Source organism: Ambystoma mexicanum, chromosome 9 (assembly GCF_040938575.1).
Source record: "Ambystoma mexicanum isolate Mex_15411 chromosome 9, UKY_AmexF1_1, whole genome shotgun sequence".
Classification (NCBI taxonomy): domain Eukaryota; kingdom Metazoa; phylum Chordata; class Amphibia; order Caudata; family Ambystomatidae; genus Ambystoma; species Ambystoma mexicanum.
In genome coordinates, this window is record NC_090931.1 from 260,727,895 (window position 1) to 260,747,938 (window position 20,044).

At 44.1% G+C, this 20,044-nt stretch overlaps 1 protein-coding gene across 4 annotated transcripts in view; it reads left to right on the plus strand.

Moving 5' to 3' along the window:
- Positions 1-20,044, plus strand: part of SGSM2 (small G protein signaling modulator 2) — a 1,574,436-nt gene that overhangs the window by 1,415,298 nt on the left and 139,094 nt on the right. For all 4 annotated transcript variants that reach the window (XM_069614582.1, XM_069614584.1, XM_069614583.1 and 1 more), the window contains one exon: positions 17,415-17,539. In XM_069614582.1, coding sequence (XP_069470683.1) covers positions 17,415-17,539 — 125 coding nt within the window. The remainder of the gene's footprint in view (positions 1-17,414; positions 17,540-20,044) is intronic.

A 20,044-nucleotide genomic window follows, 5' to 3' on the forward strand; every position in this document is an offset into this window, starting at 1 on the left:
GGTAGGTTTCGCGTTCTGTCACGCTCACCTGATTCCCACGGAGGCGCTGGTCTGGCTTCGAGTGCTGATGAAGCGCAGGACTCTGAAGATGGCCTCACTGGTTCACAGGAATATTCCCCTGTGCGTGAAAAGGGAGTATTACCTACTGACGGAACAATGCTCAAGTCTCCCACTCCCTTCCAACCCTCCACGATACCCTTCCTTGATTCACCGTGAAGTCACACCTTAGGGTCTGGAAGGATGAGTTCTCCATCCTGCTTCTGATGCAGGGGCGCGTTGAAACCCAGTTACTTCACTGGATTGAGGTTTGATGGGAGTTCAAATAAGCTTGACTATTCAGGTAAGGCACTGTAAGAGTTCTGTAGCAAGTTCAAAAGTTCAAGCTTAATAATAATGTTCTTTGTCTTATTGCAGCAAGCGCTAACGCTTATGTTTTTTTCCCCTTAGGGGCCGGGGTTCAGAATGCCGGAGATATGGCGCCGACCCGAAGTGAAACGTGCAGTTCCAGTAAATGACAGGTAAGTTCTGGATGAGCGTTCGGGTAATGTCTTTGCATTCGCTCATTCAATGTCTTTGTCTTTTTTCCCCATAGGGGCCGGGGTCCGGAATGCCAGGATGCGGCAGGACCCGAAATGAAATGGGAATGACCCAACAGGTAAGTCTTAGAAGGAAACTGAGCTTTTCCTATTCCCTTCCTTCTCTCACCTTGTGTTCTTGGCTTTTTCTCTCTAGGCTCTGGGAAGTGGCTGCGGATCCGGACGATCGCTGCTGAAGATGGAAATGCCCTGGAAAGGTGAGTGAAATGCAGCGCTGCATCGATCGAAGTGAAACGCTTTTAAAATGATGTCTTCCCTTTCAGGATCGTCGGTGTGAAGTCTCTGTGATGCTGCTTTAGCTTGTAAGGTCTTCTTTCTCTCCAATTCTCTCTTAGCAGGTGACCCAGGATGCTGACAGGCGTGGCTGAAGTCCAGATGCAGGAGCTGACACGGTGAGCGTCCAGCTACGAGGAGCAGAACAACGCGAAGCGTGAGTTGCTGATCGGGCGTGGTTTAAATAGCTTTGGAGGAAGTTCCAGGTATCCTTCCACCGATCAGGTATGTATCCTTCCCCGACCACACCCAGGGGAAAGTAGTTCCACAGGTAAAGTAGTTCCATTCAGGCCTCAAGAGGGCCTGGATGTAGCAGCATGGTCTGCATCAGGTAAGTGCACATTAAAACACTTGAACACATGTCTAGCTTTATGAGCCTGGCACCTAAGGCGCCAGGACAGGGATCCAACATGAGCCTGGTGCCTAAGGCGCCAGGACTGTGTCCAAAGGGCCCCAGATTGGGCCCGCTGGCACTTCCCTGGGGGAAATTATGCCTGCCTCTGGGGTTGCTGGGTCGAACCTGGCTCCTTGGAGGCAGGCATCATGACAGTAAGCAAACATAACTCGCGCCATCACTGTGCACGGCTAAGACTAACACCCAGGACATCAAAGATGACATCACACATGTCATTGATGACATCACTGATGACATCACATGTGCATTTGCCTTTCATGAAAAGTCTGCACCAGGGATTCTTATTGTAATGTTAATTAAAAAAAGTGTCAAGGATCATTGGAATAAATATCATGAGGTACGTAGTGCATTAAGCAATGCATTAATCCAAATAGCATTGTATTATCAAGTTTTTTTCCAATATACCAAGGTACACTTGTAGTAACGTAGGCATAGTGTGCAGCAGACATGATGGAGATGCAATATTAATAATCTTGTCATATTAAATACTAAAATTATAAATGTTTTCTTATTAGAGTTTTGCATACTGTAAAACATTTAATAAGTACCTAATAAAACCCACCTACTACATTATTGCATTACTGCACACAAAACACAAGCAGACAACAACACATACAAATATGAGCATATACAGAGAAAGTGAAGTAACCTAACTGATTATCTTCATGCACAGAAATGATTGCTCTGCTTCAAAGCTACTACTTCCCTATGTATAACTATCACATATTGTGACTAGGCCCTAAGGAAAGTAGTGTAAATGCAAAGTGTAAAAATATGAGCATACCCAGGGAACGTACAGTAATAAAAAAAACAACAGAACTATAAATCAGTGTTGATAACCTTACTAATCATCTTCATACATAGATAGCATTGCTGTCTTCCAAGTCTGTAAGTGAATTACTGTAAGAACATATTTCAAGTATAAGTCTACAAATATAGTACTTTTTGAATTTTTAGTTCCTGACTGTTACTGGCCTAGATATATCAGTAAAGGAAAAAAGAGTGAGCCAGGCATCTGATGTCATCAGTGATGTCATCAATGACATTTGTGATGTCATCTTTGATGTCCTGGGTGTTAGTCTTAGAAATGCACAGTGGTGGAGTGAGTTATGGTTGCTTACCTTACCATAACTAGCGACTTTCAGGGGTTTTCGGTTTTACTTTGAACCATAACGTCCCTTTAACAACATTTTTTTACTGAGTAGCACAACTTAACCATAACATCCCTTTAACAATGTTTTTTTACTGAATTTCATAGCTTTTTAGTAGAGCAACTTAACCATAACGTCCCTTTAACAAAGTTTTTTTACTGAATTTCATAGGTTTTTAGTAGCGCAACTTAACCATAACGTCCCTTTAACAACGTTTTTTTAATGAATATACATAGGTTTTTGGTAGCGCAACTCAACCATAACGTCCCTTTAACAACGTTTTTTTACTGAATAGACATATACATACTGTGAATTTGATGTATGTTTACTAGGATGCCCTTACTTTATATACATGTAACATAGAACATGCTGAACCTCCAGCTAGTGATTTTGATATCCGCAGACTGTGTATATGTCCGCGGACCGACGCTGAAATGGGGGATGAAAGCCATTAGCAACCTAGGTTCCCAAAGTGGATCCCGGGGTGCTAAAAAAGAGGATTTTGCTTCCTACACCGGGATGCCTGTGGCGTCCCGGTATAGGAAGGAAAATCCTTTTCCAAGATGGCCACCATGGAAAAGGAAGGCGAGGGTTCCATACAGAGCCCTCTTCGCTTTCCATGGCAGCCTGCAGAAGGCAAAAAGAGAACCCTATGACCATATTACCACAAGCACATTTTTCTTCCCTTTCAGATCTATCCTAATTTCGAATAACTTTACCACAAAGCCAGTCCCAGGTGGACATGGCCACTTTAATCCTATGTTTTCTCCCTTGTGGTCATAGCCAGTAGCCATATTGTTTGGATCATGACCTTATTCCATGAACCAGACAATCTGGCCACTGCCCATTGCCACAGGCTACCCCTCATTCACTAAAGGTATACCACTATTTTATTATAGCTACATTAATGACATTTGGCAAATAATCAAATACTGGCACATTGGCAAAACCATGCTTGTAGGGCTTTGCCAATGCTCCTTATGCAAGTCTGCTACAAATCCACCCATGTTTTATTTTTTCAAAAGTGTCAAATGAATGCACACACAATCATCATATAATCTAGCCCCCACTTGGCAAAATCCATTCAGACTGTACAAAAACATTTATATCTAGATCTATAACATTTTTGCAAACCTTTGTGTAGATTTGTCAAATGGCACCACATTTATAAGCCTTTACATTATTTTGGCACCCCCCCTATAATTGTGCCCCCTCTTGACAAAATCCCACCAAACTTCGCAAAAACATTTATATCTAGATCGATTATCAGTTTGCCAAAATAAGTGTAGATTCATCAAATGTCACCTCATTTATAAGCCATTACATTATTTTGGGACCCCCCCTAATTTTACCCCTCATGACAGTATCCCACCAAACTTTGTAAACTCATTCGCAATCAAGTCACAAATATACCATCCCATTCTCATCACCCCTCACCTCCTTAGAGATTATTTGATAAGTTTACAACAGCAATGCTCAGAAAATATTATTGTTCCGAGGGTTCAGGCATGTATTTTTATACATACGTTGATCAATCGCACAAACATTTCCAATGCACATTACGTTAGTTTTCCGATTTTGTACACATTCGAAATCTGGCAAGAGGACGTGACCATCTTGTGCTAATCTTACCCGTTGCTGCATCGGCCTAAGGCAGCGTATTCAAACTGTGGGGCGCGACGCGCCCAGGAATCCGCGGGTGCTTCACTGTGGGACCCTGAGAGATCAGCATGAAATCTATAAAAAATAAAAAATAAAAATATTTTTTTAATTGGAAGAAATGGGCAGAGTGGCTCACATGGTCGGGCTGAAGCATGAAACTGTCTCAGGCAACAATGAAAAAGTGGACCGCAGTTGTAAATGGATATTCATTCCTTTAGTCACAGACTGGGCCTCATTACAACTATGGCTGTACGGTAACAACGGTGCCAGTAAGCTACCGGCACCGTTGCTACCGTACAGCCATAGTAAAAGTTGTGCTCGCGGTTGCCTGACAGCCTGCCAGGTCTGACCTGACAGGCAGTGCGGCACCCACGAGCACAGCTCGTCAAATGCACCGGCACCGTTATTAACGGTGCCGGTGAATCCGAGCTCCCCATTTCCATTGAGCCCTATGGGGCTCAAATGGGAATGGGGATCTACCGGTACCGGCACCCGCGAAAGGGAAATTATCAGGTCCGCCTAACTCGGCATGACCCGGTAATTGCCCATTCGCGGGTGCCAGACCCGGATGCAACTCTAGCGGCAGCCGTGCTGGTTTTATCGGCACAGCTACCACCAGGATTGTAATGAGGCCCACTGTTTCAATAGTACCCAAAGGGGTGCTTTGTGTTAAAATGTAGGTACATTGTGATATATTCAGCAACAATGGTCAAACTTACTAACTGCTTAGTTAAGTAACTCATCAAACTGGTCCACATTGGCCCACACTAGCATTTTACATTTTTGGTACAGGCATTGCCCTATAGCCCAGTCCGAGCCTGGCGGCTCATTCATTATGGAGGAGCTAAGGAGTCAGCCCAGTGAAACAGTGAGCACTCCCTCAGCTGCTTTTTCCAACTGATGGAGTGCTTTTGGGCTGGCTGAACTGTCAAAGGGAAAACTGTTTCCCTTTGACAGTTCAGTTTAGTTCCCCAGCCGCACATGCTCACTGAGCCATACAAGTGCTGGGGCGTTTTGCTTTGCCAGCATTGCATAGCTCTTTGAAAATGCTTGCTGGGGCACTGCAGGTCTGTATGTCCGAGGAGGAGCACCTGCTCCTGCTCCTCCTCGCACATACGGACAGAGCAGCCTGGAGAAGGGCGTTTCATCACCCACACGCAGGCCAATGCAGAAGGTACGTTTATGTTCATTGTTTTTATTTAAACATGTGTATGAATGCGTGTATGCTTATGTTATGAGTGAATGTATGGTGATGGATGCTCGTGTCAATGATAGAGTGATCGCTGTATAAATATGCAGCGCCTTGCATACACAGGTAATCATGTTGATTGTGTTAGGCCCAGTGGGGCCCAGGGAACAGGGTGGGTATCTTTTTACTGGACATCTATCATAGATGTCCAGTAAAAAATGTCATGCCTGCCCCCTGGACCCCCAGCACCAATTGCAAACTGTTTGGCTATTTACCCATTTTTTTGTTAAAAGTATGCTTTACAATGCAACATTTTAACCCATTATTTAAAAAACATTCACAGGGGTTACCCTCCCCCCCCCGAATCTCCCTTTATTGGTTCTGGCTCCCTCACTATGCTCGGTCGCTATTGCATTTTTGGGGGAAATTGTTATGCCCCTCCACTTAAAAAAATCACCAGCTGCCACTGGCCCTCAGACTGTGTTAGAAACGGATGGGGGGAACCCACGTACTATGGTGGGAGCATAATTGGCGGGAACCATGGGATAGTGGTGGGAGCAGAGTGGGGAGAGCCCAGGGTGTGTGATGGGGTGCGGAGAGACCAGGGACTGGGTAGGAGTGGGATGAGGGAGCCCAGCGACTGTTATGGGAGCAGGTGACATAGCGCAATATATACTGTCCATTTGGCATTTCTGGAGGGTCCCGACCTGCCCAAATGTTGCTCAGGGGGGCCCCGGCCAAAATAATTTGAAGACCACTGGCCTAAGATGAACTGCCCTGATGGCACTAAGCCCTGAGCCTCACATCACCAAACCTAGTGATATTGTCCGCCTTCCTCAGTGACGTTCCTGTGCAGCGTACCCAAACGCACCCAGTCATCACCTACGTGACGTGACGCAGAACCCGAAAATCAACGCACAACTTCTCACAGCACGGCACAATTCAGAATACTAAACCGTACTTTAAAAAGAAACAACAAGACTGTACAATTTGTAAAGTACTTTTATTTCACAATAAACGCTCTGACAACATCCGACTATTGCCATATTCAATCAAATTTGAAATGTCTTTCTTCGCTCGCGATCCAAAATGTTTATCGTGAGTCACGTGTTGTTCTTTTTGCGTACACAAGGGGCCTCATTACACGGACGGCGGTAAGGGTTAACGGTCACCGTTAATGGCAACGGTGACCGTTAACCCTTACCGCCGTACTACGAGGTCCCTTTGCGGGTTGGAGGAATTAACGCCTGCTTCTTGCAGGCGTTAAGTACCAACCCGCTAAGGGACCTCGGAGCTAATTACGGCACCGCAAAATTGCGGTGCCGTAATTAGCGCCTTCCCCATTCCCATAGAGCCCTATGGGGCAGAAATGGGAATGGGGAAGGGCAATGGCGGAAGGGGGATTTACCGCCCCTCCAACCTTGGAATGGGGCGGTAAATCCCCTTTCCGCCAAGGCGGTGCCGGTAATTTACCGGCATGGTCCAGGGAGCTAATAGCACCCTGGATTACCGCCTTCCGTGTAATGAGGCCCCGTTCGTTTTGGATAAAAGAAGCGCTTGGGTCGCACAGTGAATTCCAGGGCTTGTGCATCAACTTGAGGCTAGACCACCGTAAAGGATGTTATGTTGCTCCTAATCGCTAGTACAGCGTAAGGGCATATCTGCCTTGCCGATCATCCCAAAAAACTGTTAAACACATCCAGTTGTTCACAAGTAGCTGGAGCTGCCGATTAAAAAATCTGTCAGTTGGCATCTGGAATCTATGACAATCGCAAAATGGCAAAATGTACCTGTTTCGGAAACATAATAGAAATATGTCTCACTAGCCGATCTTCACAACAATATCCTTCCGAGAACATTGCTATGTAGTATGATCAACTCTAAACAGGATACGAAAGCTGACGCTACAATTCTATGTGCTCATACATGGCATTTTAATGAAATATTAGCGTTGAATCTGGGAGAACTGAGTAGTGGTCTACATGCATATCAATGCTAGCCTGCCCATCTGGACGGTAAAAAGAACATTACACACAAAGGTTATACTTGCGTTTCATTGTAATATGCCACACAGAACAAACGACTACAACGTAACCCACAAATAATGATCAGATAATGATAAGTTGATGCTTGTTCGAGTATAAAATCATCCAAAATTAAACTTACATTACATTCACCATTTCCATTCTCGTGGCGTAACTCAGACCGCAAGGCAGACTCCGTTAGCACCAACACATTTTCATAAACTGAATTTACATGTTCCTTAGTCCACTTTTTGAACACATAAGGTTATCATATCTTACATTATAACAACCCTCCTTCAATCAATTCCTTTCGGAATGGTCCCTTTCTCTCAAGGTCAAAAAACAATTGAACCTTATACAGTGTGTCCGATGCGTGGGCTTCCTGAGCTCGCAAACACAAATTCAAAGCTGGTGACCTTCACTCAGAATCAAAATACATTCTTACTTTGCAACAACTTGCCACATCGCATCCATGAGAACTGTAATTCTCATGCACGTGTAGGGCGGTCCTTGCATCAGGCAGTGCAGGTGGCTGCCTGAGGTGCCAACTGTAGGGGGTGCCAGTCTGCCTCCATTATTACTTTAATTACATTTTAACACAGGCATGAATAGCCCTTTCTTTGCCGTGCTCTGCACAGCACAACAACATCAATTTATAAACATTAAGCGTCATTGCAAAGTTTCCTTACCCCTTAGCAGTGGTTACTGTATCACTTCTCTGCACAGTGCTTTTAGCCAGCAAGCTTCACTAATTTTTAAGTTGATTGCATTATTTCAGTGACAACACAGATGGTGAGGCAGAAACGTAAATGGTGGACTTGTAAACATAGATTGTAAGTTAATCAACCACTTCTTCCGTTCCTCCACAGGACTGTTCACAAACATCCTAACTGTTCGCACTTTCGCAACAAAAAAACACGTTTTTTGCTTCTTGCTGCCATATCCCATCCCATCCTCATCACCCCTCACCTCCCCAGAGATTATTTTAGAAGTTTGACAAGTGCAATGTTGTGTTTTTCAATATGTTTATACCGCGATGTCCACGGACACCAAAGACGGATCCAAGATGGCGGGCGTTTCCAAAAAATCTGACACACTTCACGCTCTTCACCATCCAATCAGGGGACATGTTGCATGTCCGCGGACATGACGCGAGCCGATTAGCCAATCGTTGTCCTGCCCGCGGGGCGAACAGGGAAGTGTGTCCACGCAGCGGACATAGTTATCACTAATTTTTTGTGACCTACTTTTTGGTCGTTTTAAAAAAAAACTACTGGACGGATTTTCACGCAATTTAAATAAGCACGCTTTCGGGACCAAGCCACTGCTCCTGCCGCACATTTGATGAAAATCCGTCCAGCTAGGTGTGCGCAAAGTTTTTTCCCATTCAGTCTATGGGAAAAATAGAAATGTTGGGACCCCCCTATAACTTTGCCCCCCTGGACCAAACCTCACCAAACTTTGCAAAAAAATTCAGAGTTGGCCATATACTTTTTCTTGCAAAGTTTGGTGTGGATTCGTCCAGGGTGAGCGAAGTTATAAGCCGCCCAAAAAGTGCTCTTTCTATGGGATTAGCAACATAACCATAACTACACCCAAATGCGTACCCAATATAAAAGTGGTGTTAAAACAGCAATACAGACGATCAACTGAAAATTGGTCCCAGATGGAGCAACAATGAACGGGGTAATCTTAGAGAGTGTAAAGGGTTTTTAGAAAAGCAATTTCAGTTACAGACATTTTGGGGCATGGACGGTATATTAAAGAGTTGGGTTTGCTGTGTTTTACTTTTTTTTGGCCAAGTGGGGAAAACCTTAGACTTACCTTTCCCCTGCCCCTGACAGAACAAGTTATTGGGCCCAGACAGGCAAAAAATCACACTTAGACCAGAAGTTGTGGAAAAAAATATAAATGGCTCGATATAGGAGCTTTATTCACTCCTTATATATATAGACACATCATACACAGAATAAACATATAGTGAGTTATATAGAAACATAGAAAAGAGAGCATAACCGTTATCAATGTTGCAGAAGACACCTTCATTTCAGCCACTGCAACACTGCTTAGTCACAGAGCAGGTAGACAAAGAGATCACGTGCAATAACGGGGTCTGGAGCAAAGCGTCCTCCCTCTCAGTGAGACTGCATGACCCGGGGGTCCAGATTCTAACTGTTGACCACAGAGGAAAAGCCCCTTCTCTTTATGGGGGCATATCCTTGCCCTTCTCAGTTATGACTGCCCTCGACCAAAGAGCATATCACAAGTGGAAGGGGCAAAGAGTGGAAATTAAAAAACCCAGCTTCCCTCCCCTCACATTCATTCCCAGAACCCCTTATCACTGCACCAATATTAGCAGGAATGTATGAACAAGTAAAGTTTCGACAGGAAAATAACCAACATGGGGGAAGTTTTACATGGTTCTGGTGACTGCCAGTCAAAACAGTAAAGTTACATAATATATTATTTGATGCATCCACACAAACACTTATGGGTCTTGTACATAAGCGCTGCTCAAAATTAGTTCTCTTTCCATACCTGTCCAGATAAAGTTGTTAGCATTTGCCAATATAGGTTGGATCACAAGTCATTCGATAACAGACATTCGCAGGAGCAATTTCATGGGTCACTATGCGGGTCATGTTTTTCCATTTGTGGGTAGTGTCTGGACAAAATTTACAATATTCATAGACAGAAAGGGAATTTCTGACATCCCAAATCTCAACCAAGGAAACGTTATGTAGGACCCCAAATAGATTTTTCAAAATCGGGGTAGGTGTCGGAATAGCCATGAGGCATGTTGAAATCAGATTTGCGGAATTATGCACATTTCCCAGACAGAAATGTGAGACGTTCAAAACCAGCCCGGCTAAATTAACCCATATGTTCTCCGGCTGCCTGACAACAGCTGAATAGCCATAAAGTGAAAAGGACTTGGAAATTCCAGAAGGGGGCAAAAGTAAGGCACTATGTCGCTGCCCCGTCATTTTCTCAGTGCGCCACGATAAACTGGGACAGCCACATCATCCGGCACAAAACTAGTGACAGGTATATCAGTTTTCATCCATACCCCCACATCCAGCTGGAGAATGGAGACATCTGCCACGTCCTCTGACATGTCCCCGGACCCTCCTGAATATACTCCACTGTGCCTCCCACAGGCACTCAGCATACTCAGGATCTAAAACATCAGAATTCAAAAATAAGATATCAGTGGATTACATTACTCATGCAAATAACATTTGTCAGCGGGGATATGAGTCCATTCTCTTTTCCCTGGTTCCATTACAAGAACCACTTGATCTTGCCCGGCTGCAATTACATCTGCTGGAACAGGTGGACCATTAGGTTTTTTCGACCCATACTTTGGCACCTGGAATCATTGTCCACACGAATATTTAACACCGTGGTTGGCTCACCTTTTTTCACCATGGATAATTTAACAGGTAATAAAATTACCTGGGCCACTCGATCACCCTTGTGAATAGGCAACAAGTTTTCCCCACTGTTGATGAGAATAACCTTAATCACACCCTGATAATCTGCACCCACAATCCCTCCTAACGCCTGAATCCCTTATAGGGCTAATCCAGACCTAGGGGCAATTAATCCCATATGTTCAGAAGGAATTTGCAACCCAATTCCTGTGTGAATCACAGCAATACCTCTTGGTTCAAGATGAATTTCTTCCCTTGCATGCAACTCCACCCCAGCAGATTCAGGAGTGACATGGTAAGGAGCTAACGCACAAGCGGATATTTCCCAGTATAACAGAGATTCCATTGCTCTATTTGGTTTGATTTGTAAGGCTGGTGTTAACATGCGCATCAATGGAGTTGCACTGTTCGCAATAGGACGGTTATTCAAAATTTAAACAGCTTCTAGTACACGTTTTCACCATCCTTTCAAGGTACCATCGCCTGTCTTGCGCAATTGCGTTTTCAACAATCCATTTATGCTCTCAATTAACCCCAAAAACTCAGGGTGATGGTGGACATGAAAAATCAATTGGATTCCTTTTTCCTGGCAATAATCCAGAACCACCTTCCCCTTGAAGTGGGACCCATTGTCTTTTTGGATTTGTAGGGGGATACCATAATATACAGCCACTTGGTCCAGCAATTTAATCGTGTTCAATTGGGTAGCTATTTTACATGGCAATGCCATTAAGTAACCAGAATATGTGTCCACAATGGTGCACACATATTGACATCCCTTTCTAATGGGCATGGGACCAATATATTCGATTAATCTGTCCAGACAATTTACCTCTCTTCAATGTGCCGTGAATTATATGTGGAATGGATCTCTGCTTCTGATGTTGACACATAGGACATTGTAGGATAATCGTTTTCACAATTTCTAAAGGAATGCTAATTCCCCTGTCTTGTGCCCACCTGATAGGATCCTTCTCTCTGAGATGTCCACTCTTCTGGTGGGCCCATTTAGCAATCCCTTCCAAATCCTCCTCCTCAGCCCTTGCGTCCATGATTGCAATTTTTGCATGTTCATCTGCAACAGAATTGAACCACCGTTCTAATGAGTCTGTTGCGCAATGTGCATCTACGTGATATACAGTTACTGTAGTATGCATAAGCATCTTGGCAATGTCTTGCCACAATTCTTTTTCCCATACTTTTTTATTATGAATCTTCTATCCATTTCTTTGCCAAGTCGGCAGCCACACCACCAACCCATTCGCAACAGACCATGAATCTATAAATATATGACAATTCCCAGGCGTCTCTTGCTTCAAAGCGTGATACACAGCATATAGCTCAGTGAATTGGCTACTCTTCCCTTTCCCAGAGGTGGTGAGCACCTTTTTCAATTTGGGATTGTACCCTACTGCTTTCCAGTGTCGCTCAATTTCCACATATTTGGCCGGACCATCAGTAAACCATGCATGCTCAACTTGTCCGCTTGATAATTCTCCATTTGGGATCCCCATTTAACTGGGGATTCGTCAATAATGAACTCTCCCTCCGGCTCAATGTCTACGAGTGGGACTCCCGCTACTTGCTCATGTAATTTTGCCACGCCACCCTTCCCGGTCTTGGCAAGATCTTGGATGTACCACTTCCATTTGATGATACTAGCCTTTTGTGCATGCCCAATTCGATGTGTTTTAGGGGCGCTCAGTACCCATTGCATTATTGGTATTTACATCATGACTCACCGTCATCTCTTCCATTTCTATGAGTGCCCAGTAGCATGCTAGTAGCTGTTTCTCAAAGGGAGCATATCTGTCGCCAGCATCATGCAACTTTCTACTCCAAAATCCGAGAGGCACCCGTTTTCTGTCCTGTTTCTGCCATAAACTACAATTGGCATAGGCATCCTCTACAGATATATTTAACTCCACTTCTCCATCCCTCAATGGCCATAAATCAAGCACTTTCTGAAGGGTGTCTTTGGCCCATTGGAATGCTTTTTCTTGCTCCTCACCCCATTCAAAATGGCATTTATTACTTGTCACTTTATAAAGGGGTGCCAAAATCTGTCCCAAATGTGGTATGTGCTGTCTCCAAAATCCAAACAGCCCAATAAACGGTTGAGCTTGTTTTTTAGGATTTGGAGTTAGAAACTCAACAATCTTTTGCTGGGCGTTTGGCACCATCTCACAATGCCCATTATGCCAATGTATTCCTAGAAAAATCACGGTCTCTGCCGGACCTTGGGTTTTGGTATCATTAATCTCTCACCCCTCTTTTCGTAAACCATATTTGGTAAGGTCTAGGTGTATTCGCACACTATTCTCAGCCTTACTTTAAATCGATATGTCATCAATATAATGCACAATCTGTACATCCGGAATTCTGGCTTAGTGTTCTGCCATCATCTAGTGACAAATTGTCAGACTATGCATGTAGCCCATTGGTAAACGTTTAAACGTATACTGTCTCCCATTCAAGGAAAATGCAAACTGTGCCTGACATTCGTCAGTAATTGGTACGGCAAAGAAGGCATTAGCTAAATCTTGCACCACATACCAAGTGCCCTCAAATTTCTCCATTTTCTACCAAGGTTACCGCATCTGGTACCGCTGGGACTAGCGGGGGAGTGTGTTTATTCAACTTGCGATAATCAACAGTCATTTTGCAGGTACCGTCTGATTTTTTTGATGGGCCAAATCGAATAGTTCCAAGCCGTTGTTACTGGAGCTTCCACATATCCTTTGATGGTTTCTGAAAGTTCCTTCTGACCCCTGGGAATTCGATATTGTTTCAGGGACACTCTTTTAGTGGCTTTCGGAACCTGCACTGGGGGCATTTTTAATTGTCTGACTATCACGGGTGTGCAAGGGAAAGCACTTACTCCAGACTGATAAAGTTTACCTCCTAATCTGCGGGTCAACCCTTTTAAAATATCAAATCCAATAATATATTCTGGAAGGAGGACAATTAATACTTGATATGTGTCTCTTCTCAAATGACCAATTTTCATATCAGTTTTTGTTTGGACTGCAGCGGTCTCTTTGCCCCCTAACCCCATGATCATAAAATGTCTTCCCTTAAATCTAGAAGGATTTCCATGTATCAATGAGGCCTGCGGCCCGGTATCAATTAAGGCTTGAACCTCTTGGGTGTTTCCCGATTGCCAAAATAATTTCACTTTTAACATGAGGCCGTCTGTCTACCTTAACGTGGGCCGTTATTACCGGAGTTTGACCCTCATCCTATTCGTACTTGGAGTGCATATATTTGGATTTCCTTTCTACCATTGCACTCACCATCTTCCTTAAGTCTCCGTAAATTGGCTGGGATGGTACGGACATATTGGACGACTCATCGTCTCCCTCTCCGGTGGTGGTCCAAAAGGATCTTCCTCCTTCTTTGACTTAAGTATTTCCTGTCATTTCACTTGTTTGTAACACTCTGTTCCATCTAGGCCCTGTTTTTTTATATAGTTGATACATTTCTCGCATTTCAATCCCATCAATATCTTCCTGCGGTACTCCATCTTTCAGTAAAGCTAGAAACATATTCTTTCTGGATACGTGAGAGTCTTGGCTAGCAAACCTCTTGCCAGGAGTGCTTCTTTCACTTCGCCCCTCACTCTCTCGCTCTCTATGTCATTCCTCTGGTTTTTCCCATTCTCCTAAATCTGCCAATTGCCTATTAGCATCCATCACCTCATCCATTATTTTACCAGTCATTCCCACTAATAGGGTCATCATAATGTTTTTTTATGAAGAGGGGCAGTTCGAATAAGAGTATTTCTAGCAGACACGGATAGGTTTACCACCCCCATGTGTTCTGGAGTTTCTACATGAATGGCTTTTTTCATAGCATGTTCCCTTACTCTCTGAATAGCCTCTTTCAACGTGTACCATTTTTCCTCCTCGGTTGGCCAATCTGACGTGATTGGATAATTGTGATTACACCCCTTGGCTGCTAATTGTAACAGAGGCATTTGCCCCTCTTCTCCGTTAGCATCACAAAGAGGGCCTGCAGGTAGGGTCTCCTGTATCTGGACTTCCTCTGTTAAGGGTAGGTACCTAGCGGAATCTGTAGTATCTACCAGGAGACCCGCTGCTCCTCCATCTAATAATATAACCATCCAGAGTAACAAAGATTCGCCGGGCCTCTGTTTCAATCGGTTAAATATTTCCCCAATTGCCTGTTGTAATTAATCCTCCAGTGCGGTCATATCAACCACAACTCCTACCGGATTTATTGGATGACGGCCCATCCTCCTACGTACTACAGGCTTAACCGTTACCTCTTTCCAGCCAGATTCCGATTTGGATACAACCTTTGGCTCAGAACCACTTTCAGTACTTGTACTATTGAATACATCTCCATCCCACTGATCGGGGTCCCAATCCATTCCTGTGGAGGCATTCACAGTTGCCACCTTCCAAGAGTTTACCCCCCCTCGTCTTTTCTGATATTTGTAGCAAGCAACCCTCACTGCAGCTCGCTCGGCTACTGCTTGATATTTGTCTGCCTTATCATGATACAATTTAATTTCTAGCTGCTGCATCAACGCAATCTGTTTTGCCGCAGCCAACTCCTTTTCCAATCTTCCAACATTTGTTTGTAATTCCACATAATGTTGGTGCATCTTCTGAAAAGCATGCAACAAAATCTAACCCCTTCTTCTTAGAGCCGAACACTCTTTAACCTTCTCTACTGACACCTGTTGCAGGCATTTTGCCACTTCGTCACTGCATGCCCAAGTTTGTGCGACCTTAATGTACAGACTCTTTGTCCACCCTAGAATAGTTACCTCAGGACAGTCTCCGCCTGCAGAGCTTCCTTTTTTCCTGAATAGGGAACTCATGATAGCAAATGGATATTTCACTTGCCAAAAGTTAATACCTCAATACACACACACACACACACTTTTTTTTTTGTTAAATAAAATGTTTGCCGTTCAGAGTCCAAAACCTCAAATTCAATGTTTAGCAGGCTCCTTTATCATCAATATCAGCATAAAGACACTGCTCACAGCGCCAAAAGGTTTTGCTTTTGCTTGGCCATGTGGGGAAAACCTTACACTTACCTTTCCCCTGCCCCTGACAAAACAAGTTATTGGACTCAGACAGGCAAAAAAATCACACTTAGACCAGATTTTGCAGTAATAAATGTAAATGGCTCGTTATACACCCTTTATTCACTCCTTATATATATAGACACATCATACACAGAATAAACATATAGTTCTATAGAAAGATAGAAAAAGAGAGCATCACTGTTATCAATGTTGCAGAAGACACCTTCATCTCAGCCACTACGACACTGCTTAGTCCCAGAGGAAGTAGGCAAAGATATCACGTGCAAGAACGGGGTCTGGAGTGGAGCGTCCTCCCTCTCAGCGAGACTGCATCACCCGGGGGTCCAGATTCTAACTGCTGACCACAGAGGAAAAACCTGTTCTCTTCATGGGGGCATGTCCCCACCCTTCTCAGTTATGACTGCCCTCGGCCGAAGAGCAGATCACAAGTGGAAGGGACAAAGAGTGGAAAATACAAGCTAGAAGTTTAAAAACCCAGCTTCCCTCTCCTCGCATTCATTCCCAGGATCCCTTATCGCTGCACCTGCAGAACGCTCGAGTTGCAGGTTTACTCTGCTGAGTCCACAAGAAACATAGGCTTTCAATACGGTGATGGGAGATGACTGTCCAAGATGGCTGCGCGCCGGTGCCATATTATTTTAGCTCGCATTTCGCATAAGCATTACAGTGTGTAATATCGCCCTTGGCCCCCCTGCCCCTAAGCAGCTTTTAACAGGAAAAGTAGCATTACATTCTCTCAAAACAATATTTGTAGAATACATTTTGCTTGTGTCATTATTGGGCAATAGCGATCAAAGGTGATTCAAAACTGATTGTAGATGTTGACTTCAGAACCATCAATTTGTCATCTGTTTCCATATACATAGAGAGGAATGAAGTGATCGACTGGACTATGTACCCCAAACCAAACATCATATGCTGTGTGTATCCTTATGCATGAAAAATAGTGCATTGCAAAATGTTACCCGCTTCATAGAATGCTGTGACTATATGGTCCATAAGGCGTTGGAGAGCATGGATGATGCCTTGCTTAAATCCTGCTGTAAGCATTATGAGTGAAATGCAATGTCTCTGCTTTCCGTCAGTGCTATCAGGCTGGATGTAAAGAGATCCATAATCTCATAGAGTCCATGTCTGCTAGTCTACAGCATGTGGCACCGGAAGATTGTAACCATTAATGCCTGAACAATTAAGATACGAAAGGCATATCTTTTGGAATTGCCAATGCTTGTTTTTACATTTTCTGCAACTGGTGGCATTCTCATTTGGAAATGCCAAACCTAATGGTAGAAGCCATTAAGCTCCTCAAGGACAATTGACTTAAAGTAAATTGGATGATCAGAGGGATGGCAACACTTTGGTTTCATGGAATGTGTGCATATCAACAACAGTGCCTGTTGCTTACTTATAAAGTTCAGGAATTTGGAGCTCAATAGTTATTTGCCATTTCTTACATTATAATAGACTGTCTAGTAGAAGGAAATGTGATTCTCAAACCCCTTTTCTTCCGATTGATCAGCACATTTACCTAAAGTGACATTTCAGATCTGCATTTTGTTTGACTAATTCTTTGTGTTCTAGATTGAGTTACTGGATACTGTTGCCTTAAACTTACATCGCATTGATAAGGACGTGCAGAGATGTGATCGAAACTACTGGTATTTCACGGCGAGCAACCTGGAAAAACTGCGAAATATCATGTGCAGGTGCGAATGTGAGGCACACGTCAAATTTAAAATGTCTTTTTATGGCGTATTATTCTGCAGTGTGGCTGGATGTGCAGTGAAAACAAGTTGGTACATTTTGCCATGAAGTGTAGGAAACTGCTGAAGATATTGGTAGGTTTACAAATTGTTGTATACTCCATCAACTTGGTGGACAGTAAACATTGGAGATAAGAATTACATAGAGATAATATATCTATTTTGAAGCAAAGTTCATGAGATTCCATTCAAACAGATATATCACACAAATATTATTTTATTTTACTTTCTTCTCCCACACCTCAGCTCCTGATCTCCTAGTTCTACCCTTTAAAATTAGAAACTCAGGCTTCCTTAGATACCCTTACTCGCCGGTCGATTTGGAAGAACTATCCCCCTTTTTCTCAATTGCTTTTTTCACCTGACCAACACCCCCTTCACCTATGGATTGATTCCCCACACTTCAGAAAAGCCAGCAACACACTGCCCGTAAAATTCTCTTCATAAACTGCTGTGATCCCAAAAGGTAATGCCCTATCTTCAATGTCCCTTTTCCTGCTAAGATCGTAAAATCAATCGCAGTCCACCAACTTCAATCCTACTAGGAAGACCTCAAAGATCTGCATGATCACTAAGCTGGGTTCCACCCAATCCGTGGCACAGAATCCTTCATCACATTTGTTCTGATGACCTACATATGCTTGCAGACGTTGGTGGAACACTTGCCTTAATCCTCCTTTACCATTTGAAGGCTACAGAATCCGCCTAGCCTAACTACCTGAAATCAGTATCCAAGTTGCAGCCCTAGCTTGGCTCTCCTCCTTTCTTTTCCAAAGATGTCAAGCTGTCTGTCTCCCCCTCTATCTGTCCAGCCCCCAACTCCTCCTCAACAGGGTGCCTCAGAAGTCCTCCCTTTGCCCCTACTCTTCAACATCTACATATGCCCCCCTACCTTTGCCCCTACTCTTCAACATCTACATTATGCCCCCCCTCTGCCAGCTCAAATGCACCGTCGGCTTCACCTTCCACTCACTGCCGATGATAGCCAGATGCTGGCGAGATTGGACCAATCCCCATACGCCACACCTGACAACCTCCAATGTTGCATGACTGCTATCCACCACTGGATGTACAGCAATTGTCTCAAACTCAATGGTTATAGAACTGAGGCACTCCTCATGAACAACCAACCTTTTCTCTGGCCTCTTTCCATCTGACATCCACCCCTTGGGCTATGCCCCCAGCCTTCTCCAGCAGTAACAAACCTGGGATTCCGTATTGACACAGACCTCTCCCTAACCACTCAGATAACTGTTGTTGTCAGCATCTGATTCTGCCTCCTTTTACCCCTTAAAAAGGCTCTGCTCCTCCTAATGTCCCCCAAAGAGTCACAATGGTGAATAGCTTGATCTCCTCTAGATTGGACTGCAGAAACAGAGAATACCTTTCCTAAATACAACCACACAAGCTCCAAAGGGTACAGAGTGTGGCAGCATGCCGCCTGCTTCATCTCAGAAAAGATGAGCACATAACTGCTGCCTTGTCTTCCCTACATTGGCACCCCTTCCACAAGCAGATCACCTTCAAATCCTGCTGCATCACTCATCTTACCGTCAACAAAGATTAAACTCCTTTTCTTCATCTCTATATTTAACCAATGCATCCCAGCCAGAAACATCCACTCATTATCTAGACCTTACTGTCTACCCCCACATTCAACAAACCCCGAACCGGTGGAAGATCTTCTTCGCTCCAGTGTCTCGGCTCTGGAACAACCTACTCTTAAAACAGGTTGGATATGGGCATCCACTGTAATTCATGTGATACCATAGATGACCCACTGATAAAGAGTGTGTAAAGAGCTATAGGGGTTTAGAGAAGCAGTGCTTCCACTACATAGAATACTAATATACCCATATCTGGAACACAAAGCTCAGTTTTGGTCAGCACAAAATGCAAAGTCAATGGGTATATTGCTTCCTATTATAAGTGCGTGTGGATGGATGGTCGGACGGATGGATGAACGGACGGGCAGGAGGACAGATGGGTGGCTGGATGGATGAATGGATGGATAGATGGATGAATTGATCAATGGGTGGGTTTATGTGCTGACAAATGTATATGTAATTGTGTTTGCAAATGGATGGGATGTTGATTAGAGGTAAAACCTAGACCATAGGCCTCATAACGAGAAACGGGCCCATTAGCGGCATGCAGGAAGTAGCGGGTCCGTGCTCGTTTGACGCCGCTAATAGCGGCTGATTACGAGTGCGCATGCCGCTAAAGGCCCTCCAACCCCCTGATAGCGGCATCATGGGATTCGCCGATACCGCCTCCGCCTAGAAGGCACCCCTTAATACCGACACGGTAATAACACCATGTAAATACCGTGCTCGTAATACCGGACCCGGAAGTAACGTCATCGGAACGGGAAATGCACCGGAGGCCATCTTTAAAAACACAATCCATTGCAATTCTCCCAATCCACCAGCGCTGCATAGGAGAGGC